This window comes from Schistosoma haematobium, chromosome 1 (assembly GCF_000699445.3).
Source record: "Schistosoma haematobium chromosome 1, whole genome shotgun sequence".
NCBI lineage: Eukaryota > Metazoa > Platyhelminthes > Trematoda > Strigeidida > Schistosomatidae > Schistosoma > Schistosoma haematobium.
In genome coordinates this window covers 48,536,089-48,555,829 of record NC_067196.1, presented here as the reverse complement: position 1 = coordinate 48,555,829, position 19,741 = coordinate 48,536,089, and the positions used below count along the sequence as shown (strand labels likewise).

General features: G+C 38.3%; 1 protein-coding gene across 2 annotated transcripts in view; it reads left to right on the top strand.

Annotated features, from left to right (window-relative positions):
- Positions 1–12,120: 12,120 nt before the first annotated feature.
- MS3_00001450 (uncharacterized protein) overlaps positions 12,121–19,741 on the top strand; it is a 38,361-nt gene continuing 30,740 nt past the window's right edge. Inside the window, exons 1-3 of one of the 2 annotated variants that reach the window (XM_051208904.1) lie at positions 12,121–12,147; positions 14,077–14,137; positions 18,117–18,268. In XM_051208904.1, coding sequence (XP_051074311.1) covers positions 14,080–14,137; positions 18,117–18,268 — 210 coding nt within the window. In that variant the 5' untranslated portion in view covers positions 12,121–12,147; positions 14,077–14,079. Of the gene's footprint in view, positions 12,357–14,076; positions 14,138–18,116; positions 18,269–19,741 lie in introns of both variants that reach the window. The other variant, XM_051208905.1, reaches the window with a different exon arrangement.

Genomic DNA, 19,741 nt, shown 5'->3' with positions numbered 1-19,741 from the left:
TGCAGTAAAGAGTGAATGTTGTGACCTGTGTTCTTTCTTATACGTTTTGCAAGGAGACGACATAAATTTTGGGCTTTAGATACAGCAGTGAGTGCAGTACGTTCTTCTGCCTGCTTATGTTTGTTGTGTTGATATTGAACTTCTTTAAGTACAGAGTATATCGGGTGCAGGGCACGGGAGTCCTTTGATATATAGTACGTCCTTTTTAGTCTTCGCAGTTTAGCCCTAGTCTTTTGGTTGATATGGGAAGTGATTGGTTTAAAAGCAATTTTAGAGGAGATGGTAGTGTCTAGTGCAGATTTTGTGGTGGTTTGAATATTTCTAATGTTTCTAAGAGGTTATCACTGGTAAAGAAACTGCTCCAGTCAGAGTGCTTTATTAGAAATTGAAAGTTGTCTTAGTCAGCGTTTGAATATTCACCATATTGGAAATGCGTATTTAATGTATTTAATTTGTTGCACTTGGCAAGAATCGGAAGAGTGCAGTGGTCTATTTTATGATCGCTGTTGTGAAACTTTTCTCCAACCACAATGCATGTTGGTGTGACATTATGATAAAATATCAAGTCAGTAATTTTGTGTAGGCAAGTGTACATGTTGCTGCCAACTGTTTATCTCTAAGGTCCTAAGTATGCTTTCAAAGCATAGTTTCCACAGCATATTTTCGTCCCATGTTAACAAACAGAGCTATACTGTTTCATAGACAACAGATTTACCGAGTGATTTTCAAAGGATAACCGCTCCATTAATCAGTCCTTCATTTTGTAGATCACAAAATGTCGTTCATTTTTACAATATTTAGGATAAGAAATTTCAAGTATTAGGTTAATTGTAAGTCTGGACGTTCTCATCCGTTTTTTCAAAGAGGAATGTCTCTAAAGGTTCCGCAGTGTTTTAATTGACGGGATTGTTGTTTCTTAGGTTTTTCTCGTGCTTTGTGCGTTAGATTTGTCCGGGACCTATGTACCTGTGTTTTCACATTTCTAAGTCATTTTTGATCAAAACTTTATTATTTGCCACTTATTGGGATTTGATTTCATTGTTTAATTTAGTTGTATGATGCTGAATTGTTTTTATGAAATCACTCCAACATTTCTAACGAGCCCTCTTAAATTACTATAAATCCAGTTTGGATTAGCGTATAATCCAAGGTAATATCATGTATGTAATCGGCTGGTAGATAAAACTTCGATCTGTTATTATGCATTCCTAACTGTTATATTAGGGATCTCCCATTGTGATAGTTGATTTGAAAGTAATAAAAAGTAGTGTTTTTAGATAACAGCATTGTTATACAAATTGTAGTAGAAAGTTTATGGTTAAAATTACATATCAATTTATGTTAAACAGCAGAGAGTGGAAAAACTAAACCAGATCATAAAGTTTATGAAGGATTGCAGACATTATATACGGATTAAGTCTGTGTTAACTATCTCCTCAAATATACGTGATATAAGATTCTTATTTGCATTTGGGTGGACATTATTGATCGCTTGAAATTAAGGATTAACTGTGGGAAATATCTCTGAAGTTTGCCTCGACCATTCCGAAAGGTAAACAATTAGAAGACTCGACTACCTGGTTAGAATATAACTGGTTATGTTTTACTTCCAAATTGTCTGTATTCACTCCTTTGTTAAGACCAAAGCTACTCAGATGTTTAAATGGTTACCAAGTAAGCTTATGAGACTGTAGGTCATCTTCATGTTATTTATCAGTCACTTTCATTCCATGCGGTATGTACAAAGTATTTCCAGGAATTTCTCGTGAGACTCAGAGTAATTAGCTTTGTGGTCCATTTGTGGACATTCCGAAACATATTCATATTCATTTGATAGTACTGAGTTTCTCAAGCTAGGTAGTTCAATTGTTGGGCTTTCATTGTAATTCTAGACAACACCCTTTGTGCTTAACTCGTATAGAAGCGGGCTTTCTAGGTATGCCAGAAGTTTTAAGTAAGTGCATCCAAATTACAGTGCGCGTGGTCGGCTGTCTTTGTAGGTTCTGTTTTCATGTACATTTCGGATTAGGATTGACTCTTCTTGTTAACTGACCTCCGAACTTGTGATTGTTTGACATCCTCTCCATGAGGTCAAAGACTATGTCAACATTGATGTGCATGTTAATTGCCGATTTCATCCTATCGGATTCACTGGAAAATACCATATTTGTGAATCCTACATACAACTGAGAAAACTGTTGAAAATAAGATAAAAATTCTGTAAAATTATGATCTACTTCGTTATTAGTACCGCTCTAATAATAGATCTAATCCTAAGATTTTAGATGAGTCATGGCGTGACTACTTAGTCTACAAGATCTTACGTGAAAGCCACATCGTCTACACTGAATCTTCCTATCGTAATCATCACCAATATATGATGGAGAGCAAATTTAGGCTGGAGATAGAACGTTATATTTAATATGAGTAAAGGAGATAAGTTACACAAGAATGACCACGTCTGCAAGGCTGAGCCATGTCATACGATGAATTGAATTAATATCCCCGCGTTCTCCATAGCTAACCTCTTCTTCGTGTCCATTGTTGAATATTAATCTTTTCAGTAATTTCATGCTCGACATTAAAGGTCATGTGGTTAGTGTCCAGTGTCACTACATGTCATACCATCGAAAGACCCATAAATCCTTTTCAAATTTGCTAGTCATGGGTTGGTCAGAAACATAATTTTTGTTTAATTTATGTTATTCATGATTATAAGCAACGGTTTACCCGTAAAATCGCATTCTAGAACGAGAGAAACGATTTGCGTGTGCACAGTGCTAGACCTTGAAAGATTGCATTATGAATTTCTGTACTTTTGGAGAGTGAACGACTCGTTGTGACCCCATGTTATCGCGTACTTAAGTATGACTCGCACCACTCGTTTAACTCTCATTAGTTCCTATGTGCTTGGACTTGTCAATAAAGCGATGGTGGAAATCCAAACTCAAGGTGTAGTACCCTGGCCTGAACTTGAAGATGGTGAATTCTGGTTGATTTACACACTGTGGTCGTCAGATTCGTGAATCGAATTAGGCACGCACATGATTTGAAAATGGGGATAAAATTTATCTGTAACATCTTACTAGATAACCTAAAAAATGTTTGGATCGAAATGTTGTTAAAAATAGGCAGAAGCACTGTACAAAATGTCGAATATTGACCATATGGACTCCTGAAAGTGGTCGTAGGGTCACGGGCATAATCGATTCTTTTGTCGACCTATCCTGAAAAATGAGATAATACGGACATGAGAGTAAGACCTAATACGTCGATTTCCGGTGGCTCTATCTCAACCAGAAGTCTATGGACAAGACGATGAAAAGATTCTTCGTTTAGTGGGTTTGTAAGTAGCCAGGTCTAGGAAGCGAATGCTGCGTTTAATTTAGTAAACCTAATCCACAAAGTTTTTAACCTGAGTTGATGAAATCATCAATGACAATCTCTGTTACCAGAATACCTCGAAAGAGCCATAGTGAACCTTATTTGAACACCCTTATTTTTCCTAGTCAATATCCCTAGACGTTTAGCAAACTAAGTTGCAATATTCAAGGATCACGAACAACGCTGAGAACTTAAGTATATGTTTGTGTAAAGCCAGACTTAAGTTAGGGTTGTGACCAATATAAATAATCACACTTTGAGTAAAATGTGATGAAAGATTTCATGACAGCTCATACTAATTGTTTGTCTGTGTCTTTTTGGACTACCAATGAAATATAGCTTTTTCGTGAAAAACATGAATGAGTGAGTCACTTTTAGTTTAGCAGCAAAAAAAGAAAGTTTAACGTATACAGCGAGTAAGTACAGATCATTGCCTAAAAAAAACGAGGATTAATGAGACAATCTCACCTCCTCGTATAGATCATGCCCTTTGACTTTATGCGCAAACGCTGGTGATCTATAAAATAAGTCTCAGTTACTAGGGGTGTTTGCCACGATAGACGTTTGTTTAGTTCATTAATATGGCGTTACCCTAGTAGTAACATGGCACGTGTACTTGATTGGAGTAGATATAGAAGGATGAATAAGGTCCCTACATACAGAATTTAAAATCTGAACATACTTTTTTCTGTCCATGAGTTTCGTGATGGTGAGACTTATTAGGTTACGAGCTATAAACTCACTTTTGGAAGCTTAACATTCCTACTTGATGAGAACTTTCGCTATCCAATCTGTCTAGTTGATGATCTTATCTTGAACCACATCCATCTATGAAGTAAATATAAAACATCGCTGATATTAGGTTTCAATGCACACGACATTAGTTAGGCAGATATGCCACCATTTAATCTAAAAATTGTTTGACAGGAGACTTTCGATGACTGCGAGATATATCTAAGCTCACAAGTTTCATTTCGAAACAAGAGTGGTCTTTGTTAGATTAAGTAATCACTCATACAACTGAGGATATCACTTCTACGGCTATCCTCCCACCGTAGGCTGGTACTGATCATTTCGTCTTGTCACTCATGGTTAGTACTTCTGACAAATTGACCATCCGAGAGTATGCCGCAGCGACAGTTTGATCAACAGATATTAGCTCATCGATGGAACGATCATGATTTACATTTAACCAGTTTCCTCAGATACGATTAAAGCCTTCCACATAGTCTCTCACTTACCTCTTAAACTAAAACTAGAACATTTAGGAAACTGTCAAGGGGTTATAAGTTAAATAACTGATTTTCTAAATAATAAAAGGCGACGGCTATGAGTAAACACGGTCTAAACAGTTTGAAAATCGGTGAAGAGTGAAGTTCCGCAAGGTACAAACCTTAGACCCCTTTTTTCTGCATGTAAATGATATACTAACTGAGTAAAAGTCATGTTTCACTTTTCTGTGGCATTCGTGAACCTATACAACGCATGACTGATAGAATAATACTGGCGGAAGACTTGAATTCGCTAGTTAGGTGGATGAAGAGGTAGATATTAGGAATTAATACTGAAAAGATTTTAGTAACGTATATGTATAATTGCTATGACCTATATTCACTATAAACTAAGAGAGGTGGTGTTATCTAAAGCAATGAATTGTAATGATCTAGTAGTCATACTTAGCAACGACTTCAGAATTAGAGATAACTGTAAGGCTAACACAGACAAAGATTTCAGGGCCTTATAAGCTATTCCTAAGTCATATTCATTCATACGAAAAAATATCTAGGTCCTTACATTCGATATTAATGAGACCGTAATGAGAACATCGGTTTCATGCAGCGAGTAAAGCGCAGACATGCTATAACAGGTACAGCAGTAAGAGACTGAAATGGTGAACGGTTATAGAGGTCTACCTTGTGAAGACAGAGTGAGGAACCGTGAACTATTTCCACTATATTACTACATAATATTGGCCTACGGTATACCAAGCGATGAGTTGAGCATGAATATGCCTCATCTTGTCCTCCAATCTACAATCGATTATCTGGGAGGATATTTTAAGAAAGTTCAAAGATCGAGATCAAATTTTCTACGACTGGGGCTCTGTTTCTCACACAAAGTGTTGGATTAATAAAATTCTCTACCAGAACACGTCACTTCAGCATCTTATGTTGATTAAGTCCGAGCTAGTTTGGAAATTCACATTACTACAAGCTGCAAGGATTAATATGGTTTGCTTGATTTCTTATACGTATTACTAGTGCCTCATAATTGTCCGTCTAATGACTTCTGGAATGCTAAGGAATACTGGTGATTTTCCAAAACAACCTCTTAAGCACAGTCTGTACAAAAAAATTTGAAAGAATACCCAGACATGAAAGGCATGGTACAATTAACTGAATTTCAAGTTTAACTCTTATTGTTAACGAGTAATCAAGTCTTGAAATAGGTCATAAACTTCAATGGTCTAACCTACTTACTCGAAATCGTCGGGCTGGACACTTCATGTATTCCAAAGGAATAAAAATAGCATATCACACTAAGTTATGAATACTTCTTTCACTTTGTTTTTACGTGTAAACATAAAAACTTGACAGAAGATATTGGTTCCTTGTTTTTTAGTGGACACAGAAACTTGTAAAGCGATACCACTTTCTGTACTTTTCACAACAATTTGAACTACTTGGTGGAATTCACCAGAAGCCGTAGGTAGCATTAAACTAATCGACAAGAAGAACGTTTTGGGATGCTTCCCAGCCGACACGCGTCAAAAGCAACTGTAGCGGGCGAACACAGCTGTCTGTTATACATCACTGGTGTGGTTAGGAAAGTATGCTACCTCGTTGACACTGGTGCAGAAGTGAGCATTCTTCTGGCAAATTCTAACGACTGACTGCGTGAAGTAGTTTCGAACTTAAAGGCGGCAAACGGAAAGCCGAACACCACATATGATAAGCGGTATGCGCACCTTAACATGGGTTTACGCAAACCCATACACTGGATCTTCGTTGTTGCGGATGGTTCTATGCCAGTCATTGGTATACACCTGCTAAAGTATCACAATTTACCCATCGACACGCACTAACGGGGGCTAGTAGACGGAAACACTACTTTATCAGTTTGTGTAACTTCTTTTTCTGGTTGCAGATTATCCCCAGTCACAAGGTCGTGCAATACATGCCTGATAGACTTCTTTAACAAGATTACTCGTATACGCGAAACTAGTTGTTATACTATAATTCGATATTAAGAAAGCCTTCGATAGAGTAGCTCATAATCTTCTAATCAACAGGCTTAAGTCAGTTGAAATTATAAATCCCCTTTTGCAATGGATCAAGTCTTTTCTTACGAACGGATACCAAATAACCAAGATTAACTCTACAACGTCTACACCTCGACCAATAACCAGTGATGTTGTGCAGGGTAGTGTCTTGGGTCCACTGCTCTTTATAATCTACATCAACAATATATGCACGTGCTTTAGCACAGGTAAGACCTACCTCTATGCCGATGACTTAAAAGTCATCTATAAAACTGACATTTGCGATGTACGTAGCACTATGCAAACAATCCAACATGAACTCAACATGGTAGACGACTGGTGCAAACGCTGGAGGTTAGAGCTGAACACAGAGAAATGCGACTGGTTATGTATAGGAGACATGTCTCTTAGAATAAAACTAACACTTAGCAATCACACACTGCCCAGACTGGCATCAGTAACTGACCTAGGGGTACATTAATCACACAGTCTTAATTTCTCTGAACACATCTCAGCCAAAGCATCTAAAATGCGGAAATTACTTGGCTTCATTCTCCGTAGTTTCTATCAAAATGAATCTAAAATCCTTCTTTATAAAGTTTGTGTAAGACCTATCATTGAATACTGCTCGTTCTTATTTTCCAACCTACGCCTATCTGATATACTAAAGGTGGAAGGAATACAACGAGACTTCATCCGCAAAATACTGAAGACTGACTCAGTCACTGACTACAGTTCCCGGTGCCGAATCTTAGGAATAGCACCCTTTTGGAAGAGAAGGCTTAGGTCCGATTTGATTCTCTATTTCAAACTACTCAAACACCTTACTTATTCAACATGTAAGATAGTTTTTGCTAGAGATTCACATGAATACGAACTTCGTCACAAAGTATCCACGGTCGAGGTTGAGAAGTACATATCAAAAACTCGGGAAAACTTCTTCCTTACCAAGTATGCCATAATATGGAACAGTTTTCCCTCCGAAATTCGCATGGCAGTTGAACTACATACGTTTGTAAAACTGCTTGATCAAGCCCTCACTTGCACTGATCTTGCATGTACAAACACATCTGTACCCCACTCAGACATCATAGGCTCTCTCCATGTTTAGACCAAAATGGACTTCAAGTTCAGTTTGCCTTATTTTTCCTATTTTGTAGTTGTACTAGTTACTTTTTCCACCCTAATTTTTCACTCAAAGTAGACAGTTAACTCACTGAACCTATCGATACTGTTCAAGTAAACTCGGTCGCTAAGGTACATTCACTACCACCCTCAGAAAGTCAAGAGGCCCACACAGTCGATTGCCTACTACCAGTTGTCTTGCATCTATGGAGCCTGTTACCAATCAACTGGTTAGGACAACACAAAATAACATCAGCACCAATTTACTGTGATTTTCTTCCTGTTTATCCTGTATTAACTTTTTACTCTTCTACACACTATGTTGACTAGCAATTAATATTATTTCTCCACTCTCTGCCTTATCTACAACTCATATACTTCTATACTTTTCCGCCTGCTTTAATAAACAACCATCCTACATTATACACTTCTTGATGCTTATACTCTGATTGGCAAACTGTACTTTATACTATAGTCAACAAAAGCACTGCATCGGTGCCTTACCCACAGTCCATAGCTTGTAACTGCCTGATAAGCTTGCAAAATGGTACTTATAAAAATAGTGCTTTCCAACAGGATGTGGAACACAGAGGATTGCGTGAGGTATGACATACATACAAAAATAATCTTAAATGAGCCTAACATCACAAAAGGAGGGAGGGTGGAGTTACTGACCAGCAAGCATTGATGGTGAGGGCGATAACTTCAATCCACCCGTGTTTGCGGGGGCAGAACATTTTGTATGTATCAGGCTCCTCATGATTGAGAATAAGCCAATCAATCTGTGATATAGATTGTTTTCCTACGCTCACCACTCAGACTCACGTTTCCAATATTATGCTGGATTAGCTATTCTACTAAGACAACCTATAACATGCTAAATCGGACTTTTACACTAGTATTGTGTGGCTGGCATCGGATGGACAAAAAGAAGAGAAAGAAAAAATTAGACAATAGAAGATATAATCATTGGTATTCTTAACACGTTACCATCTATATACACACTCCCTTCTAATAAACCGCTTTCCTTGTACCAGCCTTGACTTCCTTTCCTTCATGTGAGCTTACTACAACTCGTTAAACGACACAACTCATTGTTCTTTATCACTACATTCTCTAATATGGAGCCTCTGACCTCATTTCACTCTAACAAGAGATAATATGAATTTATTCTAATTTATTATACCTCTGTCCTTTCTACTACACAATGTTAAGCAACGTTTGGCGTTCATATCCATGTGCCCTTCTGCTCTTCTGTTTCTCGTTCCTTTTTTCTTCTTCAGAAATTTGCTCTGAGGGCACAGCTATGAAACTTCTGACGTCTGGAAGAAACTTACATCAAGCGTCTTACGAGTATACTTTATAACAACTATAAACTTAATAAGTTGCGAAGCATTTTGTGAACCAACAAGTGTTGTAATTTATAGATCATGCCTGTAAAAATGGCGTGTACCTGCGCATGCAGAAATATATATTATTATTATTATTAATTAAGCACACGATAGACCCATTCTATCAACCACTACTCGATAAGTATCCTGGAATACACCAAACGCAACCGAAACTACCGTGTGTAACCAGCAACGTTACACATCACATCACGACTACAGGACCACCTGTATTCTCTAAAGCACGACGACTAGCCCCCGAAAAGCTAAGGTTGGCGAAAAACGAGTTCGACAAAATGATAGACTTAGGAATCATACGACCATCAAATAGCCCATCAGCATCTCCGTTGCACATGGTCCCTAGAAAGGATAGCAACGATTGGCGTCCAACTGGTGACTATCGGCGATTGAATGCGAAAACCATTCCCGATAGCTAATCGTTGCCCAACATTTACGACTTGATGGCAACCCTGAAAAGTACAACTGTCTTTTCGAAAATCGATTTGGTTAAAGCGTACAACCAAATTCCTATGGCTGCTGACGACAATCCTAATACCTGTATCGCCGCACCTTCCGGTCCCTAAGAAATTTCGTGCATGCCTTTTGGCTTAAGAAATGCTGCACAAACATTCCAGAGACCCGTCGATGACGCTTATCGAGTTCTCACTTTAATACATGAGTATGTAACTGACCGCTTGGTTGCAAGTGCGGACAAAAAATCGCATCTACAGCATCTAGACCTTGTCTTCGAACGACTACAAAAGCACGGCATTCCTGTAAAGATTCAGAAATGTCAAATCGAAACCGACTCCTTAGATTTTCTTGGACACACTAATGATGCTCAAGGCATCCGAACTCTGAGAAGCAAAGTGGCGATCGTTCTGGATTATCCAGAAACAAAAACAAGCAACTACGCACGTTCAACGCCCTATTGAGTTTCTATAGACAGTTCATACTAAATTGTACGTCTCTTACAAGACAATTAACCGGCAGACTTCGTAGAAATGCGAAATGCATCAATTTGTACGATATCGCAAAAGAAATATTTTTCACAGTTTAGGAACTGATTGCCAAAGGAGCACTGATCGCACACCAGAATATCGAACCACCCATTAGTATTTCAGTAGTCTCATCCGACTCGGCAACCAGAGAAGTCATATAGCGATAAGTTAACCACACCTGAAAACCTTTAGTATCCTTCTCCAGATAGTTGCTAGACATTGAATCGATGTATAGCACTATCGCTAGGGAACTCCTAGCCATGTATTATACTGTACAATGCTTTCAACACTCTGTAGTAGGCCGGAAACTCACCCTGAAGTGGACACGCTCCTGTATGAGATTCCAGGAATCTAAGGTGACTAGACGCAGCAAATGTCCCTGAGGCTCATTCAAAACTTTCGATGCTCACTTCGACAAGTTGATAGGACCTCTACCAGATTCAAGTGGATACACCGATCACCTAACATGTGTAGGCCATTCCACTCGATGACCTATCAAGGTACCTATCAAGGACATTACTGCTGAAGCAGTGGCCCGCGCCTTCGTCGGACGGTGGGTAGCAAAATTCGGCTGCCCTTCAACTAGAATTATAGATCGTGGACGCTAGTTCGGATATGGACTTTTTCTTTGTCTTACTAGATGTTTTCACTGAAAGCTGAAAGCCTCACTCTCACCTGCAAATGTCGCATAATCAGCTAACGCTTTTCTGTTTATCTTACTCAGTATTCGCAAAGCAGTGAAAGTTGACATTGGATACACTTCCGGGAGAATTCGTGAATCCTCCATGTTTTTTAATGAATATGGATCTAAACTCCTACACGAGCAGGCTTACAAACACAATGTGTTCAGTTAACTCTGTTTCCATTCCACTATAGTCAACTGATGTTCACGTTCAACCTGTCCTACGATTTGGTACACACGTCATTTCTACGACCACTCGAATCGGCATATGCAAGACTCTTCAAAGTTCTTCAGCATGAACCTAAGTCCTATATAATCGATAAAAACAGAACTAGCGATAGCACCAGCATCGATCTGTAAATAGATCCCCAAAGTCAATAACTCTGTATGTCTTCGACATTTGATGTTGACCGCATTAGCTTTAATAGACTCACCTAGCTGAAGGCGCATGATCATGCTTCAGCACTAGATCACAAGTGAGTACTCTGTGCTCAACTTCTTTGACAACCTCTAGCCAGCTTATATCAGTCACTTCTCGGTATATCGATAGCTTATTAAATATATCATCAAACCGCTTCGCATCTGATTTCACTGGGTTGGCACGTTTCGATTATAGGTGCTGCTGGTTAGGGTGTTGTCGAACTCCAAATACTCGTGGCATCTTTACACTTATGTACATACATAAATCTTTCGGAACGGAGGTAAACGTTAAACTACATAGGTGAACACAGTTTGAAACACAACTGTGATAATTAGAAGTATTCGAATAAATGTACTAACTAAGAATTCCCGAAGTAGGTAGGTAGAACTAAATGAGCACAAATGAACCCATCATTCATGTTATTCGTAGTGAGCGCGCAACCAAGTACAATTATTACAACAATCTAACTGAATGACAGCTAAATGCTGAGTAAGCAACACAACGAAGGACTTAGAAGATAAGAAAAAGAAATGTAAGAAGACGAGAAATTGATTTCCGCGATCACATGTTGAGGGAAAGCTTCCCGTTTTGTGTGCTTCAAGTTTGCATTGAACACATTCTTTGTCGAACTCTTGTAGTATGTTCCACTAGCTTTTTGAAAAGAACGATGAAAACACCGTCTGAGTAACATCTTACAACGGTTAGTATCTGGTCGATAATTAATCTGAAACTGACATAACTGAACAAATAGGTGTTGAAAAGTCGATTTGGATGCTGAACCGTGATCTTCACAACTTTTGTCGGAATATTTGATTAGGAGTTAAGTTTTCAAAGTGTTGTTTTGCTGATTACTCAAGGCGCAAATTCCAAGGGTGGCGGTTCTGGTAATTAGTATTTACTTTATTCCGAATTATAGCATAAGTCGTCTGTAAATTCTTAGAGAGTTGGAAGTTTTCGTTCTTGCTAGTTTTGTAGACATACATCCTTATTAGCTTTCCTGCCAGTGGAATGCTACACGCTACAACTTATTCAGACGACTTGTATTAGACGACTCATTCGTGAATTTCTGACTTACATTATGAATTATATGCAAGTAACTCGGAATATGTAGTGCATTTTCTTTATCTTATGAACTATTAACGATAACGGGTTATTGTTACTTACTAATCTTTCAGTGCTTTTTTAAACCTTTATTATTTTCCCAGAAATATGAAGTGTGAATACCTCAAGTTATGGGAACCTAATCATGCTCATTCTTATTTCCGTACGAAGTTATTTTACTCAGGTTTAAGGGAGATTACAAACTCAGTTTTGAAGCACTCTCGTTTGTTTATCTTTCTACTAGTTATGGTGCATTGTTGTTTTCTCTCGCGAAATTAACATCCACCACCTGTTATTCTTAGTATTTATTACTCTTAGGTGATGTCTTATTGAGTCATACTTATCCACTTTAAGCTTTCGGATCCGTGGTTGTTTGTTTTAACCTTCCAGCTCCTAAAGGTTCGGCTAATGTCCGTAACGGTCTAAGTGACTTTTAGAAACGTTAACCCAACTTAAAATGTAGCGCAAATATAGGTACTACATGCGCCTTATATACTTTTAAAATATCTGTCATCATATGCGCTCGGCTTGTTGATTCTTTTTGTCCTCATAGGTCTTTTGCGTATCCATTTGTAGAGGTGTTTCGATGGCTAAAGTGTTTGACTTTTAATGGCTGTGAGCTGCTCTAACTCAATTCAGGCATCCCAATAATGTCACTAGGGCCAAAAAATTTGTATAACTTAAAGATAAGTGTATGGGTTCACGCATCAATAAGTTTCACCTAGCTCTATTTACTCACGTTAGAAATCTGATTGTCTCATGACATAAAAACTATCCTCTCAATTATGGCCCTTTTACAAGTAATTTGGATTTGAAAGACGGATGTTTATTTAGTTGCCAGCTGATCTGGGGGGGGGTCTATCGACTTTATGCTAGTATTCAGCGTGGTAAAGATAGGTGTTACTTCACATAGAACACTGGCGGAACACCAAACATTATATCATAGGACCAACGAATTGCACACAACCTACCTTACTCTACTTTAGGATTGTCAGACCTAGAACTGTATTTAAAGAAATTTTATACAGGCGACAAGCATTTTAGCATATGGCAACTGGTTTGGTTGGTAATGTCGTGTACTTTACATGGTACACCATGATTTGTTCAGATATGAGGTCTGGGTTAGACTGAAATTCATTTGAAAATTTGGTATAAGCAGCTACACTAAAACTTTACACAAGTTCATAAGGTCACTGACGCCCATTATAAATCATTTTGTTATTTATATGCTTGTCAGATGCTTTTGATATTGTATCTGAGAGGCGACAAGATTAGATCACTCGAATTTCAACTACTAGTTTGCAGATTAGTACTCCAACATATCTCCTTTGGTCTAGGCGATTAAATCACGAGCCATCAAAAAGGTCTATCTCAAATTTGAGTAGATAAAAGTGTCCCCGGTCCTTAGTAGCATTTATTTATTGGTAGACTATCGAAATAAGCGTTTGTTTACTATTGGAGATTCATAGTACTACCAAGATGCTATCGAATCAGCTTTGCATCTGATGCTCAAAAAGGTAAATAAGGCCATTTCCCCCATTTGCAGTACATATCACTGTTGCGATATGTATTATTTTCGTAAAGAAAACAATGTGATAACAGTCCAGATCATTTAGCTATTTATGGGGAGAATCCGTGTTGTTGATTATTAAAGTTGTTTTTGCATCACTAATTTATTACCAGCTTTTTTATCGGTTTACTTTATTGTTCAGCTCATGACGACTCTTGCTCCAAACAGTGTATACCAGACTCTATTTACTGGACAAAACCAAGGTTAGTTTGTAGTTCATTTTGTTGGTGTCGGTTCTCAATTCTCTGTTTTGCCAACATTATTTGCAATTTTACTTAGTGGCGTTATATATTGGATATTTTATTCGGTTCCATATGTGTGTCTGCACGAGATAGTAAATTCTTCGGTCTTGGAAATAAAAATTAGAAATTTCCGAATTTAAACTCATCCGATATTTCACCACTTATCTTTCTAGTTAGTCAGTCAATATAGGACCTGATACACATGTATCTATCCAAGTTTCTACACCTCATGTCAGCACAGCGAGAATGCAAATTAACGAGACAAAAAGCAAAGGAGAGGGAATATTATCGACTCCCATGAAAATCTAAACATAAAAGTATAGTTCAAAGGGAATAAAGGAGATCAAAGAACGAAAAGTTGGGTATGAGACTTCACCCAATATCTAGTATAAGATTGAGAATGAATGCGAATTCTCCCTTGTAATCAATTTTGAGCCATATCATCCAATGATCCCAACTGTGTATTGTAATTATTATTGGAATCCCAACTAGGTATTCATTTTAAAAAGTTGCGTTCACTTTTATGAAGAAAGAAAAAGAAAATTACAGTAGGATCGCCACTGGCTTTTATTCTGAATCATATGTGATGACATCTCTAGCCACTGTGTTGCACCATCTCTAGGACTCCAACTATGGAGTTTTGAAGGACCAACCGAAGCCATTTCTGTACAGTGTTCTTTCATACCACGACACCATGCCATACATTGATCACCTCTCGGCTTTTTACAGCCTTGAAATCGTTTAGATAGGACAGGATCTCCACCATACGTGAGCGGCTGTATAAGAATAAGGGGGAATACATGTGACGTAGTATAAAAGAGATAAAGAAGAATTTTATCATATTTTGGATTTGATTTGTCTAAATAAGCGTTGAAGCCAGAGTAATTTTTCCAGTAATAATCAGGGTTTTCCTACTCCCCTACGTGGATCCTCTGTATCCACCGAACCGATTAAAGTTCCACTTTTCGTCCTCTCAGTTTCGTAAACAACACCCTGCCACGAGAAGGCAGCGAGTAGGACTCCCTCGGAAGTGGCTATACACGCGCGGTCATATGAGAGCATTTCGAGAGGGAGAGCGGACTCTTCTTCACCCTCGGCCTCACTAGGGCATTTGGGGGACTGATGGTGTTTCTTTATCTGTGCACTTTAGTTTTTTCCCTCTCTGTTAATTGAACCAGCATTTTAGATAGAGGTATACATTAGTTGCGCATACCTAACACATCCCAGCCACCTCGTTCGATATGAGTCCACCACCTCACTAACTGATTTACCGTCTCTGTGTAGTACCTTACAACCTCACTACTGGTCACTTGTTTGCTCCACGATGCATACGAGGCGGATAAAATTTGGGGCAGAATTCTTCGAAGGGAAGTTTAACTGGCCTGCTGCTCCGGCAACATCGGTCGGACTGTCCTGACCTCCATGGCCGGTGACGACTGATCCACCAAATGAGACGGAAGTCCGCAAGGAACTCCAACTCTAGAAGCGCTACAAACCACCGGGCCCAGATGACTTACCTCCGGTTCTTTTTACGGATGGTGGTGACTTTCTGGCTAAGGAACTGACTGTGTTGTTTGTAAAGGTCTGGGAGCTAGAGTGTGTACCAACGTCATGGAATGAGTCGATAGTTGTCCCTATCCTTAAAAAGGGTTCACGTCGTTCCTGTAACAACTATCGGGGGATAAGTCTACTTCCGATTGCGTCCAAGCTATTGGCTTCTGTCATACTTCGTAGGTTGTTCAAAACCCGAGAAAGATTGAGTCGCGAGGAGCAGGCTGGGTTTCATTCTGATCGAGGATGTATTCATCATATCTTCGCTCTTCATCAAATGTTAGAACACCGTCATACTTATCACAGGCCAACAATCGTAATGTTTCTTGACATCAGGGCTGCTTCCGATTCGTTGGACAGGACTGCTCTCTGGGATTGTCTATTGAAGAAGGATGTGCCTGAAAAGTTTATCAACATCCTAACGGCCCTATATACAAACACCTCAGGCAGAGTGAGGGCATACAACCACCTCTCTCCATTGTCCCATTCAAGTAGTGGGATTAGGTAGGTTTGCCCAATCTCACCATTCCTCTTCAACTTTGCCATCGGCGACATTCTGGAAACAGCTCTGATGGATGTAATTAATGGAGGTGTGGATCTGTTGCCTGGGGAAAAACTTCTCGACCTTGAGTATGCGGATGATATTTTCTTACTGTGCGATAATGCCCAAGGCATGCAATCCGCACTTAATCAGTTGGCAGTCAATGTCCGTAGGTATGGCATGTGCTTTGCACCTTCGAAGTGCAAAGTACTTCTACAAGACTGGCAGGATTCCAATCCTGTACTCACCCTAGATGGTGAGCAGATAGACGTAGTCGAGAAGTTCGTGTATCTGGGTAGCTGCATAAGTGCTGGTGGTGGTGTGAGTGATGAGATCAATGTACGTATAGTGAAAGCCAGAGCGGCTTATGCCAATCTGGGCCACCTTTGGCGTCTTCGTGATGTGCGTCTGGCTGTGAAAGGTCGGGTCTACAACGCGTCGGTGAGAGCAGTTCTGCTCTATGCTTGTGAAACCTGGCCTCTCCGAGTTGAGGATGTTAGACGACTCTGTGTTCGATCATCGTTGTCTCCGAAGGATTGCTGACATCCAGTGGCAACACCATGTCAGTAGTAATGCAGAGGTTCAGCATCGTGTGTTCGGGCGCAGAGACGATAATCTAGTTGGTGTCACCATCTTGAAACACCGAATTCGGTGGCTTAGAAATGTCCTATGAATGTCGTCCCAGGGAATTCCACGTTGCGCATTAGTTGTCGACTCTGGGACTGGTTGGAAAAAGCGGAGAGGTGGTCAGTGTATGACATGGTGTCGTGGCATGAAAGAAAGCTGCAAAGAACTGGCTTCTGTCGGTCCTTCACGACTCCCTGGTTGGGGTCCGAGAGATGGTGCAACACAGTGGCTAGAGATGTTATCAGATATGGCTCAGAATAGAAGCCAGTGGCGATCCTGCTGTAACCTGCTTTTACTTTCTTCATAAAAATGGTTGTTTCTTCCTTAACTTAGAGAATTCTTCCGTTTGTGCCTTTCCGTTTTCCCCATTATTATTATTACACCACCTAACATTAATCTGTGGTTGTTGTTGTTATTTTTCTTTTTTTTTTCTTATACGCACCTTACCTTTTTTCCCTCGAATTCTCATCGTTTTGTGTGGCGCATATGTATTTGATGACCTTTTGTAACAATATTTGTGTTCAAATAGATAAAGCGTTTTGAAATATTTTCAAAGTATTCGATCACATATAGGATTTACGGTAAATCGTGATAAATATCTGTGGTGGATTAATTGCAAACTAACGGTTTCACATTTTGTTGCACCATGTTTATTCAAACGACTTGCCCATTTTGTAGGTTACACTGGCTGAAATACGTAGTTTATACAACGGTCTGTTCCTTGTGAAATAATTCATGTATCTATCATTTCAGTTTTTTAAATCAAAAATACAATGAAGTTTGATAATGGAACATTTTTCCGAAAAGTAATATATTTGTAGTAGTACAACACTAAAATTCTCATATAACGTTCACTCATTGTCTAGATACAGTTGTTTAAAACCAACTTGTATCTTCCTAGTATATCATTCTTTTCCGATTTTTTTCTAACCAACAGTAGAATCGATCGCTTCTTCGTCACGTTTTAAGGTTTTAACTTCTTTTTACATAGAAATTGATCAATAAGATTCATCCTCTCATTATGTATCTACATCAGCTACATTATGAGCGTTCTTACGTTAGTTATAGCTTTTAGGTGTAAGTATGCATTGTTTTTCTGGGTTAAATATATCAAATGAGTTGTACACTAAAACACTAAATGTTGTGTTTGTCGTTATTCTATATTACAATTATCTTCTCGTAATTTTTACATTCAAAATCAATCTACTCATCTTTTTGTAGTTTATACAAACTCAAGTGGCGAGGTCCTCATGAATCTGGACATTTCTAATGCACATGAAAATCCAGGAGCGGACTCATATGTTCAACAAGTTTGCTCTGTTGTTATTAGCCAAGAAAATCCAATTACTTCTGAAGTACAAAGTGAACTTAAGGTTCGTATAATATAACTACAACTAATGCTTTAATCAAAATACTAGTATTGCTTGAATACATACTATATGACCTTTTTTGGTAAATGAGGATCGTTGAACTTAACACAATAGTACCAAGCGTAAATTACAGATCCCACTTAAAACAAAATTGAGTTGCAGAATAATTCTGACTGGTATGAAAGATTATTCGTAAGAGGTTGTTGACTGGCTAACTTTCATAGTTTCATTATAGCTACCATACGTAGTAACGAAATGACATTTTCTAGTGTACCTTAGTAGCTCAGTACAGATTTGCGTTTGGTTTTAAATCACACTTTAGAAGACAGAATAATACTACGTATTTAGATAAACTGAGGTAAAGTGGTAGCATTTGTGGTAACGTTGAGTTCACTGCAGGAAAAGAGCAAAACTATAAAATGTCTTAATAAGTGTCACAGGTATTTCCTACAATTTCAAGGTGTGTGTGCAGAAAGGGGGAATACACCATCTAATTAGTTAACGGAAAGTCAGAATGGAGTAAGCTATTGGGGACGAAAAATAAATCCATTGGACTTCGATAACTTATTCGTTAGTTAACTGTAGGGGTCATAATTTTGCCATATGATTATCTTAACGTGACAATGTATTTCTTTTTCATCTGCTTCGTAAGCAGGCCTTATTGATGGAAAAGTCAAACTCTATAGTAATAAACAGAAAAGCGACTAAAATGATAAAGCCTTCATGAAGTATGTTTTATGGTATAAATTTACTAATGTGTGGATGAAAAGGATTGAAAAATATTGGAAGTGGTTGTGGATTTCCACTAGGTGAAAAGTTTTCCACTGAACTGAATAAAACTCACCAAAGTTTGTCTTTCTAAAAGTATCTTAAGAAAACTGTCCTTTTATCGTTTTGCATTATGATAATGCTAGTTCGTTTGAATTCAATTCTGATACATTTTACTTGCCATTATACTATAACCAGTCATAAGTAATATATAATCTGACATGTGCATTGATTCATGTTGACACATCTTATCACAATGACATGAAACGAATTAAAAAACCAACTTGTAAATGTAAATTTGGCGTATACTTTTGTTAGAATTATCACTTTCTGTAGTAAAAAAGTTCCAAACTTCATCACTGAAATATGATGCCATATCCCATGCTATTAATCTTATTTATCAATTTGAGTTTGATATCACGTTTAAGGATAGGTAGAGTCGTCATGTATGATAATGTAGTTTTCTAACTACAGTAAGTGTGTATGCTACGGACGAACATAAGTAATTAGACAGCACTTGTACTGATTGGTAAGTATCACATATCAAATAACATTAACAATGACTGTTTCGGCCCCTCAAGATCAAACTGATATAGCTCCTGAAGCCAAGCTAATCAGACGGATACGTTTTAAGGATTAAAAATAGTAAAACAATCCTCTAACTATTTACAAATTGCTGGAAAGTGTGCTAGGCTGAAATTTGATATA